At 38.4% G+C, this 26,273-nt stretch overlaps 1 protein-coding gene across 6 annotated transcripts in view; it reads left to right on the top strand.

Moving 5' to 3' along the window:
• The window catches only part of ANKS1B (ankyrin repeat and sterile alpha motif domain containing 1B), a 435,613-nt gene that overhangs the window by 249,237 nt on the left and 160,103 nt on the right, over window positions 1–26,273 (top strand). For all 6 annotated transcript variants that reach the window (XM_084506033.1, XM_084506034.1, XM_084506032.1 and 3 more), the window contains 2 exons: window positions 11,421–11,519; window positions 25,769–25,921. In XM_084506033.1, the coding sequence (XP_084362159.1) occupies window positions 11,421–11,519; window positions 25,769–25,921 (252 nt within the window). The remainder of the gene's footprint in view (window positions 1–11,420; window positions 11,520–25,768; window positions 25,922–26,273) is intronic.

The following is a 26,273-nucleotide window of genomic DNA, read 5'->3' as shown; positions in this document are numbered from 1 at the left end:
TATATTTATATATGTTATTATTTTTTTATTATATTATTATTTTATAACAATATTTTCAATAATGTTATACTTCAAAATTGTTGGCAAACTCTTTTAATGCCTGTGATAATATAGTATATGGGATCCACTCTATAGCTACACAGCTTGTCATAGGTTCTGGGTGACAGATACTGTATTACTGGTGATATCCAGATCATACCACATTTTTATTGTGTAATTTAATATATATATATGTTCTTATGGATTGACAAATATATATATATATATATTAAGAAATGCAGTGTTCCATGAAGCATTCCAGAGTGCACTGCTTTCTTTATCAGTGGCTACCCAGTCGTTTTCCACTTAGTGGAAACAGAAACTTAGTGCAAACAGAACAGCTTTCCATTATTCTTTGGACTCATTCCCCAATTATACCATGTTCAAGTGTTTTAGGAATCAGTACAGGACAGAGTGAAATACCCCCTTAGGAATGAAGAAATATCCTTTCTTCCATGCAGTCTACAATTTTGGGCCTATTAACACCGTTTCTGAAGGGATAGCTATTATTTTGGTTCTTGTGGAATACATCATCCCAAAGTTCATTTATAGTCAGGGTAGTCCTAGAGCCTCTGCCACCTCCACGACACACAAAAAGAAACCAGCTTTGTGGTGCAAAAATGATTTGGTGCAAGGTGGAATAGGGATGGTAAATCAGCTTCCCCCAAACACTAAAGAGCAACTGACCCTTACGTATCTCTCAAAAGCTATGTTGGATTTCTGTTTAGTAAAATCAGGTGTTTTGCCTGCTATATATTCAGCATTCAGTCTCTAATGTAGCTAAATACTGGTGCACTTCTCTTTAACTCAACACATTGATAACAGCATGAAATCATTATATAAGACAATTTATATACTTTGCTTTTCTGGGCATTCAGTTTTGGCCACTGGCAGATGCCAAACCAATGAGGTAGACCTTTGATCTCACCTAGCACGGTCATGCTAGTGATTCTCAAGAGCTGAAGCTGTGGCTCTCCAGCACGTTTCTGAGGAACAGCGCCTGCTTGGCACTGGGATCAGGCTTCGTGGCATGAACCCTTCGTGGAGTCGCTGTGTGTGAAGCACTTCCTGACAGGACGCTGCAGTCCACGCGTGACACGCGGGACGGCCATGTGGTAGAACACTAATTAATCTTTCTTTACGAGAATATGGAAATGCATTTCCCAAATTGTTCTCCGGGAACAATAGCCCCATGTAGTGACATCAAGCGCATGGGATCGCATTACAGCAATCTGCTGGTTGCCATGGTGACAAGAGTGGGCCCGCGAAGCAAGCCACCCAGCTGCTGAATTGGAAGGAATAAGAAAAACACAGCCCACTTCCCATGTGAAATGAATTACAAGAACAAGGAAAAGAAGAAAAGAAAATTGTCAACCCTTAATCAAATGTTCTCATATTTTTAGAAAGAGTATGAAGAAAATGGAGACCATCTCCATTTACCTCTTAGGCCTCAAGGACCTGAAGAGTAATATCTCTGCATATACTGTGGCAATAAATCACAATGGTTTGTATAAGAAAAGCCACACGTAACAGAAATCTCTTCTGTGTGCAATGGAAACAATAACTTGTTCAATCATGCTATGTGTTGTGTCTGCCTTAACAAACAATCTGTAGGAATATATCAAAATGCTTCTCAGCATAATGGTTGCATTTAGCCAGCAAGCCTGACTGTATTTTCCCTGCACCCTTTTAATTTTCAGTTAGAGACAGTTAGTATATTCCAGTTTGTTTTATAGCAACCTTCTTTGCTTATAAACTTTCTTACCTTTTACTCTTGCTGCACCACAACAGATCAAGAGGCACGGCAGAACATGAAACTCATTTAAACATAGCAATCAGCAATGCATAGAAAACACAATTAATTTTCCAGTAGTTCTTTGAAGCTGCTTCATAATTCATTCTATTTTGTAATAAAATATTAAAACAGCAAGTTCAGTTGACCTAACAGCCTCCAGTTACTAAGATCTATGTCTGAAAAAGGGTTTGGTCACGTGAAAATTAGACTGTGGCTTCATTTTGCAGTGCAGAGAGTGGGCCCCAAACAGCCAGCTGAGGCTTCCTCAAGATCACACTACAAATGCAGCTAGCGGCAGCTATGGTGGATGTGGCCACATATGACTTTACAGTTCCTGCATCTGGGAGCAGGATCCTTGCAACTGAGTTTGGCATACAAGACCCCGCATAACTTAATAGGAAGAGCAAGGTGCTTAATAAAGAGATTTGCAGTGCTAAGCAGAGGAAGCCAGTAAGATAATCCAAGGCAAGAGTTATGTTGGAAAGTTTTGCCTCCCTTTGAAGCTCTAGTTTAGAAACCATCTGGAGGCTGAATTTTCCATCTTGCTCCATAGATCTCGACATCAACGTTGTCCCTCTGGATGAGGACAGCTGATTCACCAATTTCTTTCAAATTACAGTACTATCTAGAGGTACAAATGACTCTGTGGCTCAGAAATTACAATACTCAGTTGCAAGAGATAGTCCTGAATTTGTAGCTTTCTCTCTGCTTTTTATATGTAGCTGTTATTGGGTGTAAACTAGAAACATTTCTAGCAACAGCACTGGAAGATTGATTTACCTCACCTAGCTCTCACTGGTCTAAAGGATAATGTTCCTTCTGCTTTACTGGCTGAATTTCATGGTAATTTAGTTTCAGCAGGACTGTAGAACACTTCCTCCTCAATCCAAGAATGCCCTTCCCTGTCAGTTATTGCATAGCTTGTTCTCTTTTTAGGAAATCCAAAATTTGAGTTTGAGAAAGACACATGAATCTGATCTCCCTTCTGTGTGAATCTGCTCATAACAGCGCTGTGCTAAAGAAAAAGAAAGATAAAGTAATTCTTCCTTCTTCAGTCACATTTTAGGAAAGAACAGCTTACAGTTCATGCCATGCTCTTGTGGCTCTGCCCTAGGCATTCTCTAAGACTTCCCATCAGATCAAGCTCCCATGGTACCTATGAGAAGCAGGGCCTCATTTCTAGACTCACACAAATGCAAAGTTGGATGTAGTTTCCAAGCTACTCCATCTACTCAGAACAGAAAACCAGGGAGCCCAGAGGTAAAAATGAAAAACTATGTGAGTGGAGTTCAGCTGCAGGCAGGAGCTGAGCAAAGGCTTGCAAGACCACTACTGTAACGTTAGGGCATAATCGTTTGAAGGCTTAAGTATTTTTCTGAGCATATGTTTTTCTTGCTGCTATTTCACAGACCTTCTCTGTGAATAAGCTATTTTTAAGATATGGATTCTGCTCTGAATTTTAAAGTCTAAGTCTTTGACTGTGTTTTGTACTCTTCGGGCTGATTTGTGTGGCTCAACATGGCTAGGGTTGATAAAAATGTGAGCAAAAGAATACCTGACAGACAGAAACATGGTTTGAAATACACACATTTACTCAGTGAGACTTTCTGGGGGGTAAGCAGAGTTTCTACATTGATTACAAAAACACCAGCATTAGTGCCAAGGTTGAATAGAATTCCATGTTACATGTAGAGCAGGTATTCAGCATTTCTGAAAATACTGTTTGCCCCTTCTTGCACTCCCCAAACTTATGTATTCACTGGAGAAAGAAGTATTTTCCCAAGAATTTAGAAGTCCGTTAATTAGTTCACAGTAATATTGATTTTAAATTGGGTCCTTTGAGAAATTTAGCATCTAGAATAACTAGCATTTATCTCAAGTAATCTGAATAATGGTACAATATAGACTCCTCAGAATTTTCATTACTCAAATGAAGTGAAATTATCTTTGCGATATACATTCAAGACATTAAGATGTAATTTAGGTAAGTATTAATAATTATTTTATTGAATTGTTATGACTAAATAGGCAGACAGAGTTGGGTCAACAGCGTTCATAATTAAGTGGGCCAAGTGCAACATCAGAAGTAATTTTTTCAATTGCCACCTTATCTGTGCAGCTAATTTGCATGTGACAATTGTGTTGGCTGTAATGAATCAGTGCTACAAGGAAGAGGGGATAAAAATAGCAGAAATTCTTCCTACAAGAATCCTTGTCCCAGCTATCAGTATTGTTTAATTATCACTATACTTTAATTAACTATTACTGTTGTGTGAAGGGGCTGTGACTATATGTTCCTTTGAATATCAATATTTGGAGGTCTTTCAATGGTACTGGTTACTTCAGCTTCATTTTAGGGAGAGCTGAATATGAACCAGAGAGATCTTTAAAACATAGGTAGAGTGGGACTCAGGGTCTGCTGGGTCTCCGCTTCTTCTGAAATGAATCCCACTTACATCATCTTATATCTTCCTGCAAGGTTTGCAGATTAGGGGTCAAATTCCCTGGGTGGAGTCGTGCCTTAACTGCTTTGAATTGCTGTCCATTGCTCTTGTTTGTGACTAAAATGACCTTTTTTTAATTAACATTTCAATAGTAGCTTATTATTACTTTCTGAAGAAATGTTATTCACATGGAAAACCATCTTCAAATCTCTTTATTTTTGTGGGGTTTTTAATTGCTAAGGAAGTCACAAATATAAAGACTGATAATAGAGAAGGGTGAGGATTGAGAATTAGTTTCAGTATCAGTAGTTTAAGGGCAATATAATGTTAGAAGAATGTTATAAAATGATTTGCAATGTGCTCAGTCCATTCTTCCTAATGTATTTTACAATCAATCTTTTTTTTTTTTTTTTTTTTTTTTTTTTTTCCCCAAGGCAGAATTTCAGGCTTCTGCAAGAGATTTTTCTAACATGGTCTTGTCAGGCTTGCAGGTGAAATAACAATTTCTGCAGTATCTCCAGGAATCTGATAAATCTTTCTGACCTTAAAGTACAAGTTAAACATTTCACTCAATAATCATTCTTACAGATCTTGTTTTCATGTTAACAGTGGCAGTACTGGTGAGAGGCAACCTTTCACTCATACTGAAGCTTGCTAAATTCTGATCGTTTGCCAGTTCTCATTTGGAAAAGAAATGTGTGACACATTGCCTGAAATTTTTGCACTAATAAAAAGCAGTTTGCGTTATTGAAAACTGCATTTCTCTGGTCATTTCTTGCAAGCCTCCAAGGAATAACCTCTTCTACCTTGTGGAAAAGCTATGTTGTGATGAAAATGTATAAACCTTGTGGCATATGATTGAGACAATGAAAAATTCTGGTTATTTAATGTGTCCTTATCATCTTGCCCAACCATCTTGTGAGATGTCCCTAATTCGTTCCCAGCCAGAGGACAGTTTAAATGTCACCTCCTTTGGGGGGTGCAGTTTGAAAGAATATTAGCATTAGGTGGGTGAGAAGCAAAGTGATTTGGAATGAAGACTGTCAAAGCTTTGCTTTACAACTGGACTCTTTCTCATTGGTGTCAGATGGGTACTCCCTTTGCCTCTTCCTTTCCTGTTGGTGTGGAAAGGAAGAGAAAGAAAGGAGCTCTTTGGTGCTATTGGTGTCAGTTTTCTATCTCCACGCATGTATAATGGAAGAACAATACCATCTGCCCAGTCCTGCTCCTACCTCTTTTCCCTGCGTGGCAGGAACATGAGTACTCTCACCCCAGATAAGCCTTGTATCCTTTTTCCTCTCTCTGACAAGTCATATTTCCAGCAATCCTGCAAACCCAAGTGCAAGATCTGTTCAAACTCAAATATCCCCAGTTGAGCTCCTGCAGTGACAACTCTCAGGAAGCCAGTGATTTGTTGCAATACAAATTGGAAGAAATAGTGACAAGGTCCTTCGCACACTAAACCTTGTCTGTGACACACAGACACCATGATCTTACCCATTGCTATGTATTACATCTTACTGATACTGGCTTTTCAGAGTATCTACTGATAATATGTTGAAGGTGCAGCTGCTACACGGGTAGCTGCAAGAGGAAAAGGGAGAGTGTATATCTCTGCCCAAGGAAAAACAGAGAGGCATCTATTAGTGCTACCCTGTCAACATTACACTCGGCACAGGATTCATCCTTCCCTCACCCACACCAATCCTGTTGGGCAAATCAACTCCAGTGACACTTGGCACCTGCAGTTGAATTTGGTCTCACTAATGGCTGCACACCAAGTCAATTCCATCTCATTAGTAGTTCTTACACAGCTTTAGGTACCAGATTCACTGCTTTTCCTCTTCTAGCTGACATAGATGAGTATAGAAAAGCTGGTCTAATTGGTGCTGCCAGTCTATAAAGAGAACTCTTCCAAATCTTCCATTTCTTACATAAGGATATTTTCTTTCATATAGGAAAAAAAATAGCCTCAAACGCACAATTAATTTGTTCTTTCTCTCTTTCTTCCAGCTAGTTTTTACTCAGTTTACACAAAAGGATGCATAGACGATTTTAGAATTTCAGCAGCGTACACTACTGGACATGAGGCTCAGAGGCACAGCTTGGTAGCCTCACATATAAGGATTGCTGGTACAATCACACACAAGTAGTATCCTTGTGTTTAAGACAGGATGTTATTTCAGCCTCCAAAGGCTGTGAGGGATTACCATGCAGGGGACACACACAGAAGAGTTAACTGGAAAGCATGAAAGAAAACTGTTTTGTTAAAAGTACATTGGGGAATGGAACGGAAGGTGGGAAGCTCTTACAGGACATGTTTATATAGACATCATCTATTCGTTAAAGAGAATAAAGTTGTATGGGGCTTTGAGCAACCTGGTCTAGTAGAAGTTGTCCATGCCCATGGCATGGAGGGCTGGAATTAAATGGTCTTTAAAGGCTCTTCCAACCCAAACCATTTTATTATTCTATAGGTATTTATCTCCTCATTGAGTTGTGTGGTGTTTTTCTTTTTTGTTTTGGTTTGGTTTGGTTTGGTTTGGTTGTTTGTGTTGTGTTTTTTTTCCAGAACTTTGAGTGCAATGAATATCTAACGAACTTCTTTCTAACCTTTATCAAATTGTCAATCTATTAGTCAAGGTGAAGTGCAAGAATAATACCAAAATGCAAATTCCCAATATCCCTTTACTTCCAGCTTCAATGGCTGAGTTTTCTGATAAGTCTAGTGAGGTATCTGGCATCTGTTTTAAAGTTTCTTTACCATTTTTGCTTTATTTAGATGCCAGAACCAGACATTGGATTTTTTTGTAGGTTTCCAGTACAGAAAATATATGAAGGAAGATTAAAGACATAGGTACAAAAGGGTAGCAATGAGAAACATGCACTTATGCCTGCCTTTGTAATATGTTCTTCTAATCAACTTATTTTAATATCTTTAGAGACAAATCTTAAAGAGTTTTTGTTCCTACAGGATGTAGAATGTGCATTGGTCTTTAAAAAAAATATATAAATACAATATTGAAAATTGTCCTGTTTTGATAGTAAATGAAGTCTACAAGTTTATGAATCTTTTGCACTGACTGGATTTTAGAGGTTCTTTGAGATATTTAAAGTATTAAATTTAGGCTGTTTTTAATAGATGTAGTACTTCTGTTGCTACAAGTCTGACATATTCCAAATTAAATTGTTTTATAAAGATTCTGTATACATATGTACATTCTTAGATGCATTTGGAATCTAGTATAAAAGTCTAACTCAGCATTTTTTGGAAAGACTGTATGAACTTCAGGTGGAGGGTGCTGGAGCTGGTTTTGTGTGGAACACCCCAAATAAATGCCAGTGAAATCTTTATCTTATACTATACCATCATGTCTTTTGTTCTTAACTTATTTATAGGAACTATCTCCGATTTTGGCAGAGTTTCTGAGTTTTCTCAATTATATTGTTTTTCATATGCCTCCAGTCTCCCACATGCAGAGTCATTTTCCCTTCATTCTTGAGCCCAACTGTTCTGTGAAACTATTGCCTTTTTACTCAGGAGATCAGCTTTCTTTATGTATTTATAGGGAAAAAGATGATATTTCTGAGAGAAGTGAAGAACCACAAAGCCCAGGAAGGATAATCTCTTATGCTATCACTTATGCGTTTGCAAGACAGAAATTTCGACAGTGTAAACTGACATGCATGAGATCTGAATCTGCCCTAGTATAAGCAATTGTTATATATTCTTTCTGCTTTAATTCTGAGAAGTAAGGTTTCCTTCCAGCTAAGTTTTCCGATAGACTTGGGAAAGCTGTAGTATCACAAAGCCTCTTATGTTTTTATTACATAATAAGAACATAATAACCCCAGTAGAGATTGCTGTCCCATATTTTCTGTTACAAGAACCTGTTTTCTCTTTTATATAAGCATATCACAATTAAATCTTTGGACTGAAATTCTGTAGGTGTCTACTAGAACAATCTCTTTTCGGTGAACGTTTCAGCTAATATAGCTCAGCTATTTTTGAGGGTGAAATAATGTGAAAGGACATTATTGTATTCGTATTCATTTTAATTACATTTACCATGTCATCTCCATAAAGTTAATTGAGGTTAAGTTTGGCCCAGCGTATAATAAATTTGTGTACAGAAGCTAAGAGAAGGGAGACAAATTCTTCTCTTGTCTCTGATCTGCTGCAGAAAAAAAAAAAAAAAAAAAAAAAAACGGAAAGCTTTCCTCACTCTTGATGTAGGCTATGGAAGGAGGCTGGAGGACAGCAAGAAGAGGAATCAGGTAAAAAGAGTATCAGGGACCACGATTAAGGGGTGAATGGGAGCAGACACCAGGGAGATAGAAATACAGGGCACTGTTTCTTTCTCTTCAAAGGCATGTCTGCAGAGTAGACAGCAGCTTTCTACTATCAGCTTACTCCTCTATAGAGAATTATTATTTAAAGCAATAGAGAATTATTATCTCAAGTTCCCCAGTTTGCTCATGTGGAGAGATGAAGAGCTGGCATAGCTCCTTGGCAGGAGACAAGGAGGTCTGTTTTACAGGAGAGATGAGTGGCTGCTACCATTGGCACTGATGAAAATGCACAGGAAAAGCTCTGAAGCTTGCAGACATTAACGGACTGGGTTCTTACTTTCTCAGAGTGGGGACAAGGAGGCAACATTAATTCCAGGCTTTTCTGAGTTTTAAATATTTGATTTTGTAACCTTGACATACTTTAAAATAAAAAGAAAAAAAAAGCACCAGCTGCAAAATATGTATATATATATATATCTGAGCTAATACATAAAGAAAAACAAACAAACAGTAGTAAAGAATTAATAAAATAATGCTGTCTCTGCCATGCATCAACTTGGCACAAACAGTCAGCATCTTGTGCCTAAGTATTTGTTGACCTGGGTTTTAAACTTAGAATACTTTAAACTGCCAAGGTTGCTGACACCAATTACCAGTGTATAGTAGCTCAGTGACGAGTACACCCTGATTGTGTATAAACATCTTGCAATGATGAAGGGTGAAATCTGAAAAACAGTCAACAAACTGAAAGCCATAGCTGAAACAAATAGCTGCATTTATTAATATGAATGAAAATATGTAGTCTTTTTTTTTTTTTTTTTTTTTTGGAATGGATCATGTGTTGGCTCAGTTTGCCTAAAGCCTTTTATGCTAGCTATTTCTAGCAGCAATAACCCAAAATGCATTTTTTCCCCCATTTCTTCCCCTAAATTTACAGCCCCCTATAGGTTAATTAACATAAAGAGCAAGAAAGGAGAAGTGACATTTTGTATGTGTTTACAAGGCAGATAAATGGGATATTAACCCCACCTCATCACTGTCGCTGTTTGCACAGCCTGTGCTGCATGCACTCTTATACCACATGATGTACTTATAACGACATGATTGCACAGCTTCTCACTTCAGAACCGGGCTCTGCCTGCGCCAGTTCTGATGCTGCACACAAATTCTTTTAGGATATGATTTGCAGACTTGTAGTCTTAAATCATACCCCGTACTGTGAAATATAATTTTAAATGTAATAGCTTTGTAATGTTTCCATGATTGCCTTAAAAAGACCTCCCCTAGATTTTGCAGGATATTCTGCAGAGTAGCACTTGAGAGTTCTCAAGAGTACATCTGTAAACTAATCAGTCCATCTGAAAAGAGTGAAGATTTAACAGCTGAACAGGGTGAAGTATTGCTTATTCCACGGTGCTTTTTGAAAGAAAGCCATGTTGCTCTGGGACAGGAGATTTGATATTCAGAAATAATTCATGTCCATTATTAAGCCCTGATTCAGCGAAGTATTTAAGTATGTCCTGTTATGCGCCTCTCAGCTTTTGATTTTGCTGCTGCTTAAGAGCTCTACTGAGTCAGAAGCAGCAAGCTAAATGGAAGGGTGGAGATGAAGTTTTTCATGGCTTTGCTCACATAAAGCCTATTTCATGGTGATTTTAAATGAGTGCAAATAAAAATTCTCACTTATAGCAAGTTAGCTTCATGAGACTCCATCAGGGGTACAAGTTTGGAGAGGTCAACTGGGCTATTTTTATGGGTTTTGATCACAAATGTAATAGAAAATGGACTTTTTTTTTAAATTGTGTGTGTGTGGTCTGAAATGAGGTAGTCTAAAAACGGAATGTAGGTTTTCCAGCCTACTTTGAACCATCCTGATTTGGTCCCTGGCTGCAATTCACTTTTTTGAGCTACTTTAGTGTCTCAGCTGATTCCCAGCAGTCACCGCCAAATAACCAAGTACCTTATCCTTCAAATGCTAAACTTTCCACCTAGGCGGAATCAGACTCCTTTATCTTCAGCCTGTACTGCTCACTGTTTGGATGAATTCCAGGATCATCTTTTAGGAGTCATATTTCCCTATTACATGTGTAGATCTAGGTCATCTTCTACTGCTAACAGATCTTAAGAATAGAAGCTTGAATTCTAGAGGATTTTTTTCTCGATTTTTATGGACTCCTATTTTGTGTATTGTTTGAACAGATGGTCTTTTCCTGCTGTTTGCATGTTAGGAATTCTTTGACCTGCCCACAAGCAGGGAGATAAGAGCAGTAACAGGTAAAGTTAGGACTGCACTGGTACAGTTAAATTCAAGGGGATGGGAGCCATATGGGGTTTGTTGATACCACTCCCCGTCTTTGGTTTCTTCATCATTTTACTAGCAAGTAACTAAAGAATTCTATCCTCATCCACTCTACTGTTCTTCCTATGTGTTAAGTATTTTCCAGACTAGATTAAAGTGAACATAAGACATTACTGGGTGAGATGGGAGTCGGATGAAAAAAAATGAAGACTTTGAATGCACTTACCTATAGTCATGTCCTTGGTTCAGCCAAGGTCCAGCCAATTAAAAGGCTGTTCACAGCTGGTATTTTGCTTGAGCGGACCCTACAGTTTCTCCACTGACAGGTTGCCGGCAGTATAGCAATTGTCCATAAGTTCAAGTACCTTCCTCCACATTTTGTCAATATGACAGTGAGTGCAGTCACCAGTAATTTATTAATCTTGTCAAATGTCATAAGTTATGCAAAGTGTTCTCTTTTAAACATGACAAAAGGGCTTGTTTTAAGCTATTGAAGGAATCTTCTATTTTTTCATCTTAATTCTACCTTTTTTTCCCCTCACTTCTTTAGGGAAGCAACGTAATGGAAGACCAGGATCTGTTGGAAATAGGAATACTTAACTCTGGACACAGACAGAGAATACTCCAAGCAATCCAGCTTCTCCCAAAGGTATAGTTTCTGTTATTATCCAAGCAAGGGAATTAACACCTACAGCTTTCACATCATTTAAAACACTTTTTTTTGAATGGAGATAAACATAATTCCCTACTGTTTTTGTAGCCATTTGTTGCATGTGCAAAAGTGGCATAAAGTAATGTCACACTGGACCTACCTTGTGTTGATGTAGTTGACAAATGAAGCAGAAGAGACTAACATCTGTAATTTGAAGTGATAGCTGTTTGGAATTTATTGTAATGATTTTTGTCTTTTCAATCTGTTTATAGACTGTCATTACATATGTGTAAATAAGGCTGTCAATGAATACCAGGTGTTTGTCTTTATATAGCAGATGACCTAAAAATACTTTGCCTTTTGAAACAGGAATAATATAAACATTCTTCAAAACTTTGGATGAAAAATGCTTTTCCTAATACCTGTCTTTCATGTATGATTTGGAGATTTCCTGCAGGCTCCACATTGATTTGCTCCTGTGTATTTTTCTTCTCAGCTGTGGAAATAGTAACTTGCAGTCATTTTTCCAGTCATTTTTAGTGCTAACTGATTTAAACTATAGATTCTAAAATCAGCAGTATAAAGGTGTAGTTCTTATATTTTACACACCAGAATATATCAGTGCAGGCTTCTGCTAATGTTTCTACATACAGAAACCTGAATAGGTAAATGAGGGACATACTGATTTTGGGAAGCTGTGTGAGGAGAATGAATGAGCAGCAGTAGACACTACTAAAGCCCAGGCTGCCGCAAGTGATACAAATACTCACTCGGTGCAAGATACTGGGGCAGGAATAATGTCTTAAGTAAAGTGCATGAAGTGCTCTAGAGCTTGGTAGCAGCATGTGTGGAATAATCAAGGTAAATAGAGATTAGTCTGTTTGCAGTTTGATAACACTTCAGAGCAAAAATAGTTGTTAAAGGACATTTCAGTCTGGAGCATGCGGATGACTTTGCCAGAAGAGGCTTTTTGATGCAGCATAGTTTATTAGATAAGTTCTTATGATGACTGGTAAAAGAGAACAAGGATTTATTTTGTATGGAAAAAATGTAAAATTATGAACTGTATCTGTTTCTGGATGTGCTAGACAATCTGTATATACTACAGAATGAGCTTGTGCACTGATACACTGAAGATGATTAAAGACAGCAATGTTCCACATAGCGTTTTTAGACAAATGAGATAAATGGTACAGTATTAGGGTATATAAAAGTAGTACTTGAAGAATTACAACAGATATTTATGGTTTAACTATAAATTTATACATTTTTGAACAACGCTATCATTCAAAACATTTTATGTGATTTTAATCCCTGCTCTTAGCTGATGAAATATTTTTGGTTTTGACATTTCTTAGGGAAGCCAGAATGTTTGTATTCTTGCTTAAATTGTTCAAAATTAATGAATAGATTTTTAATATATCATAATTTTAGTGCTATCTAGATTTGGTAACTGGTGTTTATGAAAACATTGTTAATAATGTCTGCTTTTGGAGAATATACTAATGCTGAGAGCCAGATTTTGTCGTATGACTCCAACTAAGGTATTTTCATAAAATATGCTTAATATGAGAAATTATTATAGAATCAAGATCTAGAAGCTCTCTTAAAACCAGGTGAGAACAAGCTGTTTATGCAACAATTAACATCTTCTGAACCAAAGATAATTAAGTAACAAAGAAAGGCTTAAAGCATGGGCTTCAGTGAGGTAGTCTTTAGCAGCTTCCTTGTTGAGAAAACAGTCCTCAAAGACCAAGTTTCTAATGTGTCTTTGATGCAAAAATATCATATTAAAGTAAAGGCAGCCAAAAGCTGTGCATCACATTTCTTCACTCAAATGATTCACCAACACAAGAGAGCTTACATAGAAAAAATACTTAATTTCATATTCAAAACCCAATTCGTTTGAACAGCTGTTGGAGTAGTTATGGGGCCCACAAATTGGGATTCTGGTAAATTTTATCTCATGTAACTCATCCTTGAAGTATTTACAGCAGTTTGCTGAAAATCTAAAAAGCTTTCACATCCTGCAGGAAAACATTAAAAGGTTTCTGCATATCCATTTGTTGATAAGTTCAGCTCTGTCATCATCCATTCAAAATAGTCTGTACCTTCTAAATACTTTATGATTTCAAATCATAATTGGATTCTTACTAATTTGAATCTCATTAAATATTCTTTTAGTTGGTTTGTTTGAAAAGGTACCTCTTTTCTACTCCTTGTTTAATTTAAAACTTGATGACTCCTTGCATTTTAGTAGTTAGCAATATGGCTGCTGCTGCTGCTGTTGTTAGTTTTACTATTAATCCTTCCTGTCTTGTCATACTTCTTAACTCAGAAGTCGAGGTAGAAGTTAAATGCTTTAAAAAATATCTACAGAATGACACTTCCTTAGGGTCATATACTAAGGCAGTATAGAATAAACTTAGAGGCTAAAAAATCAAGAAACTAATCTATTGTCAATGTTTTAAAATATTCCTTTTTAAAGCTTCTTTTGTTATTCTCATCAGCCTTCATCTCTGCAGCCTGAAAATGCAACAGGCATTTAGATTTTGGCAAGACTAACTGACTTTGATCATCCTAAATGCTGGTTTCCTAAAGAGTGATGAGATTTCTGTATTTCAAACACCACAAATGTGTTTAGGAACCACTTGCCAGAGCTTGAAGTAGTTTTAAATAGGAAAAAAGCAAATACCTGATGAATTAATTGTTGCATTTTATTACGTTGTGTTTAACCAGTATAAAAAGGCATGTTTGACCTTTTTTTTTTTTTTTCAAAATATAATCTTTCCTTAATTATTTTGTATTTGAGGAGAGCATTTCATGAGAGTAAGCTAGTATGTTTGTAGGGAGAATAGAAATATTTCAATGAGATCTCTGCTTTTCATTATACCCTTTATTTTTGTTGGATTAGAGATATAGCCCAATCCCACCTTACATTAATGTAATTTAAGTTATTCAAGTTTCACATTAATATTAACTAGAGCACTTTATAGCTTATTATTATTAGATAAGGTTAAGACACTCCAGTAGAAATATAATTTGTAAAGTTAATTCTTAAAATGGAAATACTTTATACATGACACCAGTTTTAGAGCAAATCTCTTAGCAGAGTTTGATACCACATTTAGCATTTTTTGTTTGAACAGAATGAAATCAATAATATTTGAGAGGGATTTTATATGTTTTATTAAAAGGACATTCAGCTGTATAGAGTTCTAGGGACAATGCCTAAAAGTATAGTACAAGGAGTTCAGAAAAATATATATATAATACTGAGGGAGAACTTGTTTTCAAGATACGCTTAATTGACTAAGAAAATAATAGCAGTCACAGTGTATCATTTTCAAGTTATTTTGGCATCCAAAGCCTGTGTGCAATTGACTTCTCAATGGGTTCCTAAGAGGCTGCAGTGTTTTTGAAAATAATTATCCTAGCTTATCTGAGGACCTAGATAATAAAAGGGATTGTTTTCATGTGGGTTGCTCAGTGTATAGCTCCTTCTCCTAGCCCATAATGGGAACACATTCTCTCATTTGACAAATGGAAGAAAGATGATAGTTGAAAGCATCTTTCTCCTGGCTTCAGAGCTATTCTTACAGTATGCAGCTTGTTTCTTCCTGCATGGAGAGGTCTCAGGCACAGAGCATGTCTGGGAATCTTGTAGCAGTGGCATGCCGGCAGTAAGCCTGCTTCCTGGGTGCTTTGCAGAACCAGACAAGAAGTAGGACATGAGTGGGGTATTGAGCACATGCTCTCTGCAAGTAGTGTTACATGAGCAGTAAAGCTGTGCTTCCAAAAAGTGCTAGATCTATTACTCATATGTAACACCCATTTTTGCAAGCACAGTAAATCTGGCATTTAGGAAAACAGAACTACTGTGCCTGTGCACATTAACTATGCTGTGTATGTAGCAGACAGGGACCACATCATATGTTTGCTATTGCTATATATCTGGTTATATCTTGGTTTAGACATTACAGAGCTTAGAAAGCTATTTTGAATCATGGTATTTAATTATCTCCCATTCAGCACAGCTAACAGGTAGATCACTGCAACTTCCATTCCTAAAGATAGTGACCAAACTAGAAGATGCTGCAAAGTCAAGCTCTTAATATTTATGACCCTTTCTGGCGGTGACTTCTTGCTTCTGGCCTGCTGGAATTGAAGATGAAAAGCAGCGTTCAAGGGAAGTGCTTTGTACCCTGCTTATTCCTCCTTCTAATGCCTTTCGGAATTACTTGCCAGGCCTGGAAGGAGGTCACTTGCCTGCTCATTACACTGTTTATAAGACCTTAACTATAAGGACAGAGAAGAAGAGTTATAACCACATAATACATGAGTGTTGCAACTTTGAAACACAAAGGAATGTACCAGTAAAACAAAGCAGTTAGAAACATCTATGCTATAGCTCAGTGTGTTTACTTCATGGTCTCTCCATGCGTGTGCTTCAAATTTGTCTGATTAAAGCAGTCCCACAAATGTTTTACATTTTCCTTCTTTCTGTCAGTGAGCCACTCTATATGGGATACACTGTCACTTATCTGTTTTGTGTAGATTACAGTAGCATGTCACTGGTAGTGCAACCATTCCCCATACAGCAAGCCTTATTCCTATTTGTGCTTTTTTATACTTTCTTAATTGTGGTTGACTCCATATTGCCTGCTGTCTACACTGAGGCAAGCTAAAATTCTATTTGAGGGGGAGTGCTATTCTTTTCCTATTCTCTTTCTTCTGCAGCTGGCCCACTGGTCACTATACAGAGCATAGTTAGATACCTCTGGACTCCTCACAACAGCCATGAAGTCGGCAGCCTTCTGATACTGACACCAGCTTAGATTGCCATCAGGAAGTTTTCAACTTTCTTACAGGTTGTTGATGAAGAACATCATTCCCTTGGGCCTCTAGTTAGCACCGTCATGGAATCTCCTGTGAAGCTGAAGAGCTTGATGGGTTTTTCAACCATCAAGAATAATAACATTAGTAAAAAGCAGAGAAAAAAATAGAGGTTGAAATGTATTTGATGCATGTCTAGTGTTGATCTCCTGATTTGCTTTCCTACAAAAACAAAGCTGTATAATATGTACCCAGATTATTCAGCAAACCAAACCAACGCGAAGTAGAGGCAATGATCAGATTACTTTTAAATCATATCATGGCACCAAACCATAATACTCTTGGGCCAAAGAAATCATTGCTAGTATAGCCTCTGAGAGGGATGGAAAGAACTATAGGTGCAGTTGATAGCACATCATCAAAAGTAAACCAGGCAAAACTACTGAGGTTCCAGCAAAGGATGAATGTTTGACTTTGGAGGTGTAAGTCTATGCTAAAATAGCCAGTTTTTGAAAGTGTGCCTGTAAATCTCTAGCACTGAGCACAGAATTACTAACAAATACCCACAGGACTGTTCTCAGAAGTGATAATCATAGAAACTCATGAGATCAAAGGCCATGCGTTCCACTTAGTTCACAAATTCCAGATTCAGGTCTTTTTAAGATTACATCATACCATATAGAAATGCCCTGAACTGTTGCATAAAGCATCCACAGTAATACTGAATGAGACATCTTCCCTTGACCCAGACCCATGGTGTCTGATGAAGAACTAGAAGGTCTTTTTAGTCTTCTGGATGTGTGAGAAAAATCTCAATAATTTTCTTCAGACCCGATTTTCTGTGAAGCTATTTTATTCGCGATTGCAATGGTGGGCATCCTGCAAGCAGGAGCATACAGTAAGAGTTTATCATAATTAACTTTGATAATAAACTTAGCTAACTAACTTAACTAAGTTTATCATAATTCGCTATTACCCAACACCTCATTTCTCCTGTTTCCTCACTGGCTGAGTACTACAGGTTCACAACCTACTCGATGCACTTCTGTACCATATAGGTACAATTTAATTTGACCAACTGTCAATTTCTCCTTTTCCTTTTTTTTTTTTTTTTTTTTTTTCCTAGAAGGAAGGAGGGCCTAGAAGGGCTAGAGGGCCTGTGATTTTTGTTCTTACTGATTTCGTACCGCTCATCCTGTTTTTCTTAGCTGTCCTCCTTATTTTGGGACAGTGTGACCATCTCCTTATCTGCTTAGCATACTCCTCACTGCTATACTGCCCAATCACTTTGTAAGATGCAAGGTTAGTGGAATTTTCCACTGCAAAAACACCTTCTATGGCAAAAACACAACTTTGTTTCTCACAGATATGAATCCAACTACTGAAAAAAAAAAAAAAAAAGTGTGTATCTATTTTTCTTTTTATTCTGAAGACAGATTCAAACTGCAAAAAGTCACAGAAAAGATGTCTGTCACAATGGTGGTAGGAAATGCTGAACTGAGTTCATGGTAGTCTGGATTTACCATTAGTGTGGGATCCTTAATTAGGCAGTACTGTGAATTGAATATAACTATACTGTCTTTTGATAGTAAGCTCCACAAAAAGATGGAAGGATTTTGTTTAGCAGAAAGAAAAGTCAAACATTATTAAAACACAGCCTGAATAGTTAACTTTTTTAGTAAGTGTTTTTAGTAAGTGACAAGGTAGGCAGAATAGAAAACAAACAAAAAAAATAACAGCTCTTCCTTACCCGCTGTGCCTTTACAGACAGGTCCTAGTTTTCACTTAGTCACTTTCTCAGCATCAGTAAATGAAAAGTGTCCTCAGGTCCAAAGGAAATTCAGCTGGCCCTCCTTGACAGCTGTCTCTCTGTCCCTGACTGCAGGTTCAAGTCCTGCTCAAGCTCTGCAGGTGCTAGCTTCTTGTGGTGTTCCTGTGCCAGCTAGGCACTGTGGTCTTCAAAAGTGTCTCCCCTCAGCCTTTTATTTTACCACCTCTAGAGAAGGAATGATCTCTTCTTCCAAAAAATATGAGTATACACAATTACTTTTTGAACATACATGTACATGTGGTCTACCTTGACTTCAGCAAGGCTTTTGACACCGTCTCCCACAGCATTCTCCTCAAGAAACTGGCTGCTCTTGGCTTGGACTGGCGCACGCTTTGTTGGGTTAGAAACTGGCTAGATAGCCGGGCCCAAAGAGTCGTGGTGAATGGAGCCAAGTCCAGTTGGAGGCCAGTCACTAGTGGCGTCCCCCAGGGCTCGGTGCTGGGGCCAGTCCTCTTTAATATCTTCATCGATGATCTGGACGAGGGCATCGAGTGCACCCTCAGTAAGTTCGCAGATGACACCAAGTTAGGTGCGTGTGTCGATCTGCTTGAGGGTAGGAAAGCTCTGCAGGAGGATCTGGATAGGCTGCACCGATGGGCTGAGGTCAACTGCATGAAGTTTAACAAGGCCAAGTGCCGGGTCCTGCACCTGGGGCGCAATAACCCCAAGCAGAGCTACAGGCTGGGAGAGGAATGGTTGGAAAGCTGCCAGGCAGAGAAGGACCTGGGAGTGATGGTGGATAGTCGGCTGAATATGAGCCAGCAGTGTGCTCAGGTGGCCAAGAAGGCCAACGGCATCCTGGCTTGTATCAGGAACAGCGTGACCAGCAGGGCTAGGGAGGTGATCGTCCCCCTGTACTCAGCTCTGGTGAGGCAGCACCTCAAGTACTGTGTTCAGTTTTGGGCCCCTCGCTACAAGAAGGACATCGAGGTGCTTGAGCGGGTGCAGAGAAGGGCGACAAAGCTGGTGAGGGGCCTGGAGAACAAGTCCTACGAGGAGCGGCTGAGGGAGCTGGGCTTGTTCAGCCTGGAGAAGAGGAGGCTCAGGGGCGACCTTATCGCTCTTTTTAGGTACCTCAAGGGAGGCTGTAGCGAGGTGGGGGTTGGCCTGTTCTCCCACGTGCCTGGTGACAGGACGAGGGGGAATGGGCTTAAGTTGAGCCAGGGGAGTTTTAGGTTAGATGTTAGGAAGAACTTCTTCACTGAAAGGGTTGTGAGGCATTGGAACAGGCTGCCCAGGGAAGTGGTGGAGTCACCATCCCTGGAAGTCTTCAAAAGACGCTTAGATGTAGAGCTTAGGGATGTGGTTTAGTGGAGGGCTGTTAGCGTTAGGTTGGAGGTTGGACTCGATGACCTTGAGGTCTCTTCCAACCTAGAAAATTCTGTGATTCTGTGATACTTTACAACAGACAACACACAAAGACAGGAAAAAATAACTCCACCACAACCACCCACAATCCAAAATGAATCAGATTGGAAGCTGATTATTTTGTACATATTTTTGAGAGAGCTGATTAAATATCTTAGATAGACCAGCATTTCTGATAGGCCAGCATACCCGTGGGTACTGAGAGAACTGGAGGAAGAGCTGACCAAGCTGTTTTCCATCATTTATCATCAGTACTGACTATCAGGAGAGGTCCCAGTTGACTGGCGGCTAGTAAATGTGAAGCCCATCTACAAGAAGTGCTGGATGGTGGACCTTGGAAAGTACAGGCCTGTCTGTCTGCCCTCGGTGCTGGGGAAGCTCATGGAGCCGGTTATCTTGAATGTCATCATGCAGCACTCGCAGGGCAACCAGGTGATCAGGACCAGTCAGAATGGGTTTATGAAAGGCAGGTCCTGCTTGATGAACATGATCTCCTTCTATGACAAAGTGACACAATGGATGTGGTCTACCTTGACTTCAGCAAGGCTTTTGACACCGTTTCCCACAGCATTCTCCTCAAGAAACTGGCTGCCCATGACTTGGACTGGCATACACTTTGTTGGGATAAAAACTGCCTAGGTAGCAGCTGGGCCCAAAAAGTCGTGGTTAATGGAGTTAAACCCAGTTGAAAGCCAGTCACTAGTGGTGCCCCCAGGGGTCAGTACTAGGGCTAGTTCTCTTTAATACCTTTATCAATGATCTGGATGAGGGGATTGAGTGCACCCTCAGTAAGTTTGCAGATGACACCAAGTTAGGTGCATGTGTTGATCTGCTCAAGGGTAGGAAGGCTCTGCAGGAGGATCTGGATAGGCTGGACCGATGGGCTGAGGCCAGCTGCATGAGGTTCAACAAGGCCAAGTGCCAGGTCATGCACCTGGGGCACAACAACCCCAAGCAGAGCTACAGGCTGGGAGATGAGTGGTTGGAAAGCTGCCTGGCAGAGAAGAACCTGGGAGTATTGGTTGACAGTCATCTGAATATGAGCCAGCAGTATGCTCAGGTGGCCAGGAAGACCAACAGCATCCTGGCTTGTATAAGAAGCAGTGTGGCCAGCAGGTCTAGGGAAGTGATTGTCCCCCTGTACTCGGCTCTGGTGAGGCCACACCTTGAGTACTGTGTTCAGCTTTGGGTCCCTTACTACAGGAAGGACATCGAGGCCCTGGACCGTGTCCAGAGAAGGGCTATGAAACTGGTGAGGGGTCTGGAGAACAAGTCCTACGAGGAGCGGCTGAGGGAGTTAGGGTTGTTCAGTCTGGAGAAAAGGAGGCTGAGGGGCAACCTTATCACTCTCCATAGGTACCTTAAAGAAGGCTGTAGCGAGGCAGGGATTGGTCTGTTCTCCCATGTACCCAGTGATAGGATGAGGGGAAATGAGCTAAAGTTGCCCATGGGGGATTGGGTTGGATATTGGGAAGAACTTCTTTACTGAAAGGGTTGTTATGCATTGGAATGGGCTGCCCAGGGAAGTGGTTGAGTCACCATCCCTGGAGGTCTTTAAAAGATGTTTAGATGTAGAGCTTACTGATATGGTTTAGTGGAGAACTTGTTAGTGTTAGCTCAGAGGTTGGACTAGGTGATCTTGGAGGTCTCTTTCAACCTAGATGATTCTGTGATTTTTAAAGAAAACACACGTTTCTTTAAAAAAGAAAACACACATTTTCTTTAAAAAAAAGTTCCTTGCAAACCAACACAGGTGTGTAATTTCACTATAATCATTGCTGTCATTTAAAAAGCTGTGAAAGTCAAGTCTTCTCTTTCTCCTTGCAAAGGAGATACAAAGCTTGATTTTAATACAGTGATGAGATCCACCAGATACTGATATTTCCTGTGGAGAAAATACCATTAGTTTCCCAGCTGTCTGAGATGATCACATAAAACTGGTAATTGGCCATGTTACTGAATTCACCTAGATGCTTCTGGTGCATATGTGCTTACTTTGAAGCTCCATTCATGTTTATTTGGCTACATTTCAGAGACAAAAAGTCAACTAAAGTACTTTCTATCTAGATGTAAAATACCATATAGTTATAGTAGGGATGCACTTCCAAAAAGATTGATGTACATGCAGTCCCTTGTAAAGGATTTCTCAGCCCACTAGGATGCTATTTGATGTTACTATTTTATTTTGGGAAACAGCTTTTTCTGGCTTCTGTCTTCTATTCATTTCAAAGCAAGCAATACTCATGATAGTTCAGTAGAACCAAGGAGAGAAACCTCCCGTGTTTTGTATCTTCCTCCATACTTAGCTTATATTATATTTTCCTAAACATTTCTTTTTCTCTATCACTTCTAAATCCTATGGGCCTCCTCCTTAGTGTTTTCCATATTTGTCATGCTAGAATTATCTGCAGTTGAACAGCTAACACCAGTATTGCTCTTTATAGATATCCTAACAAATTGGGAGCACTGTCTGTGGAAGAACAATACTGCCTCAATTTATGAGCAGTTAATCCTTGAAAGGCTGTATTTACAACAGACATGACTTGAAGCTCAGAGATTTTATACTATGATGAGTCAAAAAGTGTGCACATAGCCAATTTAATGTTTGACACCACTGGTGCATCTGTTGTAGCTGGTGTGAAATGATTGAAGTCTTACATGTGCAAATATGGTCAGTAGACAGGAGGCCTTTTCTTTACAAAAACAAACAAACACAAAATAACCAAACAGCAAACAGCATCAGCAAGGTAGTCTATAAGGTGCAAATGATCTGTGAGAGGAGGCTAAAATCACAGTGTAATACAGAAAAATATATAGATATGCAGTCCAAGAGCCATAACCTGTTAATGAGAACATGGATAAGATGCAACTAAACTGAATCTCTAATAAAGTAAAGGGGCAGCATTTCTAGGCAGATACATTTCAAAGTGTTTTTGCTTTTATTTAAAAACTCTATAATCTTTTATATGAAAAGCAGATACTGTTAATGATACTATTATGTCTAGATAACTAATCTGTCAATAAATACTTGAAAGGAAAAAAAATACAGCCAGCTATGAATGACACTTAATAAGCTAGTTGGTGTTATTAACAGACGTAACAAAACCTTACATACAAGGGGACTGATAGTGAAAGTTTATTAGTTTTCATGTATTAGACACATTTTAGAAAATCTGTTTAGAAAAGAGATTTTCTGTCATCGGTGTTGGGGAGCAACAGGAGGGGGCTCCCTACCAGAGCAAGGGAGCTGGAAGCTGAGGAGAGCGCTTGGGCAGGCGGGACAGGCAGCCAAATCACAGAAACACAGCATTGCAGAATAGCTGAGGTTGGCAGGGCCCTCTGGAGGTTATCTGCTAAAACCCCCAGCTCAAGCAGGGCCACCCAGAGCAGGCTGCCCAGGATCATGTCCCAACAGCTTTTGAAGATCTCCAAGGAGGGAGACTACCAAAGCTTCCTGGCCAACCTATGCCAGTGCTCCTTCACCTGCACAGTAAGAAAGTGCTTCTTGACATCTAGACAGAACCTCCTGTACTCAAGGCTTTGGGGTAGGGAAAGGGAAAATGTTTCCAGAACCTGCTGGTTCCCCAAAATACTCTAGTGCGTGCTCATATAGGTTGCTGAGTGACTTCCTAACAATTTTGTCTATTGGCACCAAATTCAGAAATGTGAAATTTTCACATACATTTCAGTTGTTCTCAGTGTTTTGATTATTGGATTGTCCTGTATTTTCTTGCCTGCATCCCTTTGCAACACACCACAGTTGTACTGATATCTGTTTTAACAGCCCATCTGATGGAGATGTTCACTGGAAACTAAGTTCAGAAGTTTCCCATGCTGTGTTTGTCATTCATAGAAACTGATGGGTTACCAGTATCATGGACCAAACTGGATGAGATTTCTCTGGATTTCTCATCCAGTTTGGTCAAAAAGAAAAAATCATATCAAAATCAGGTCAAAAGAAAAATCTTGTTAATATCAACATTTATTAAACATAAAGGTCAAATAGTACTAAAAAGAACACATTTGCTTAATGTTACCTGTCTGAATACTCTAAAAATTGTTATGAAGGTGCTTCACTTTTCTTTGTTAGAGAAAGGAAACAAAAATACTTTATACATTTCAAAAGCCATGGCTACCCTGTGAACCCAATACATCTTCATATTGTTTCTGTATTAGATTTTTCTTCTGTTTATTGAGTCCTTTCTTTTCAAGAATCAGTTTTTTAAACATAACTTATTTCAAATCAACTCTTGAACTAAGCATCACAGGAGGCAGAACTATCAGGGTTCTTCATGTTTTTTCAGTCTGCTGGACAGACTACTTTTAATAAAAAAAAAAAAAAAGAAATAAATCTGAATGACAATGAAAGAAGAGTTTGCCATGCTTTTGACATCTAGAACTTTCATTCTAAATCAGGATAACTAGTTTTCATAATGTGTAGATCAGCAACAAAATTGTATTCACTGTCATGCAGTCATAACTTAATTCCTGCCTGTAAACTCTCAGTTCCTAATACAAATCCTTTGCTTCAGAAGTGACCTAAAAGGCCGTAATTTCCATAGCTATTTATGGGGATTCTCTACTCCCTCTTTTATGATATAAGATAATAATTTCACTGCATCATTTAAGTATTTCCAGTAATATTTTATACCCAACATATGCAGCAAAAGACCAAAGAGTAAACTGTTATATCCATGATGCAGTGTGTCTGCATCCCTTCTCTCTGCTACTGTAAGAAACCATGATCATATTCATGATGTGCTGGCTTTCTGCATTTGAAAATACAGATACACAAACACTACTCTGGCTTTCAAATATAGACATTAATTTTTTTTCCCTGCTTTGAATTCAAATTGTATTTCAAATAAACTGTGAGAAATAAATGGGTTCAGGCAAGATATTAAGATAAGAATTCTCTCATTTTTAAATTACTTTGTCACTCACTTCAAACTTAAGCTCAAAGCATTATGTTTCTGTCACACTTCCCTTGTTTCTCAGAAAGTAAGAATGTATATAAGCAGACAGGCAAAAATGGGAGACTGGCTTTCACCATGCAACTCTTGCATATTCTGGAGATGCTGTACAAAATACAAGGCCTTCTAAACTTCTGAATCTTCATATAAGTTTACCATTTCAATGTTTTAGAAATAGTTACACTTCAATACAAAGGTGATATGCATATAATCCTGTTGAAAACTGAAGCTATTCCATAAATTTTTCTATTTCTTTGTGCCACTGTCGCCAATTGCTTTAAAATTCATAAGAGCAGTACATCATAACTATCTGCACAGGTAGTAGATTTATACATTTTTTTCTTTAAGGGTTAGCTTGAAAATCTTCACTAGTGCCACTGAGAGGTGATTGTGAAAGAGAAATTGAGTTCTTTACTTCTTAGTAACTTAACAAAATTCAGAAAAATAACATGCCAGTGGTATTTCTTATTTTTTTATGAAAACAAGATTTATGTGATTATGCTTTCTGTGTCTGTGTTGGTATATAAATGTACATGGTGCTTTTCTGTCTATGTCATTCTGTCAGTTCTATTCCAATAATACTTGTTTCGATTGTCCAATCTCAATCAACTTTACAGAAGCAGAGCAATCTAAACTATATTAAATTCCCAAGAGCTCAATGAAAAATGTAACCAGGTAGAGGAAAGAGACTATTTTAAACTTCCCCTGGGGGTGGAAAAATATGCTGTGGCTTCAACCACTATGAAATATCAGATAACCTAGTAGAAAAGATAAATTAGGAGTAATATAACCAAAGAAATATGTTTCATTTGGAATTTGATAGCAAAATATCCAATCCTCAGTCTAATTTCTTCCCCTGCTATGAAATCTTAGGTGCAAATCTGACATTTTTGTGCAGTCAGGATATTAATAATGTCTCTATCTCTTTCTTTTGCCCTCCCTTGCTTATGGATTCTATGATGTCTTGTAAGAACTGAACTCATGCTACAGTCTTGATACATTTTGGTTTAAAAACAAACACCTGTGAGAAGAAAATCCATTGAAAACTAAGTTTTATAAGTACTTCTACTCACAAAATAGTTTTTTCATGTTATGACAATCATTAGACATTAGATTGGTCAGAGAATAAAAACCCAGAAAAAAAAAAATAATACAAACCACTGTCCTGAATTGTGTTTAATGAATATTAGCACTAATTCTTGCTCATTCTTTTTATTCTTTTTTTTTTTTTTTTTCAGATGAAGCAGATTGGTCATGATGGCTACAACCCCACCTCTGTAGCTGAATGGCTGGATTCCATTGAATTGGGTGACTATACCAAATCCTTTCTAATTAATGGCTATACATCGATGGACCTTGTGAAAAAAATCTGGGAGATTGAATTAATTAACGTAAGTTGGTCAATTTGTAGCAGTAGTTCCTCCAAAATACATTACAACACATGTCCTTACATAGCAAAGTGAAAGCACAAAAGCAAATTTCATTACAAATATCATCATCAAGTACTGTTAATGGTTACAGCTTTTATGGCTATACCTAGGCTCACCATACCCTTTGCTTCCATTTGCTTTTCTATTGTGTTTAGCATGATATTCAATCAGTATGATTGTGTCTGACTTCAAGATATTGAATGACATTTAAAAATATGTTTTTATAGCTTATAGCTACAAAGCGTAAGACTTCACTTATAAAATGCTTAACAACAGTACTTCTTGTAAAGATACTTAAAGTTTGCTTTTTCCA

The sequence above is a fragment of the Aythya ferina genome, assembly GCF_964211825.1.
Source record: "Aythya ferina genome assembly, chromosome: 1".
NCBI lineage: Eukaryota > Metazoa > Chordata > Aves > Anseriformes > Anatidae > Aythya > Aythya ferina.
This window is presented reverse-complemented; position numbering and strand designations above follow the sequence as displayed.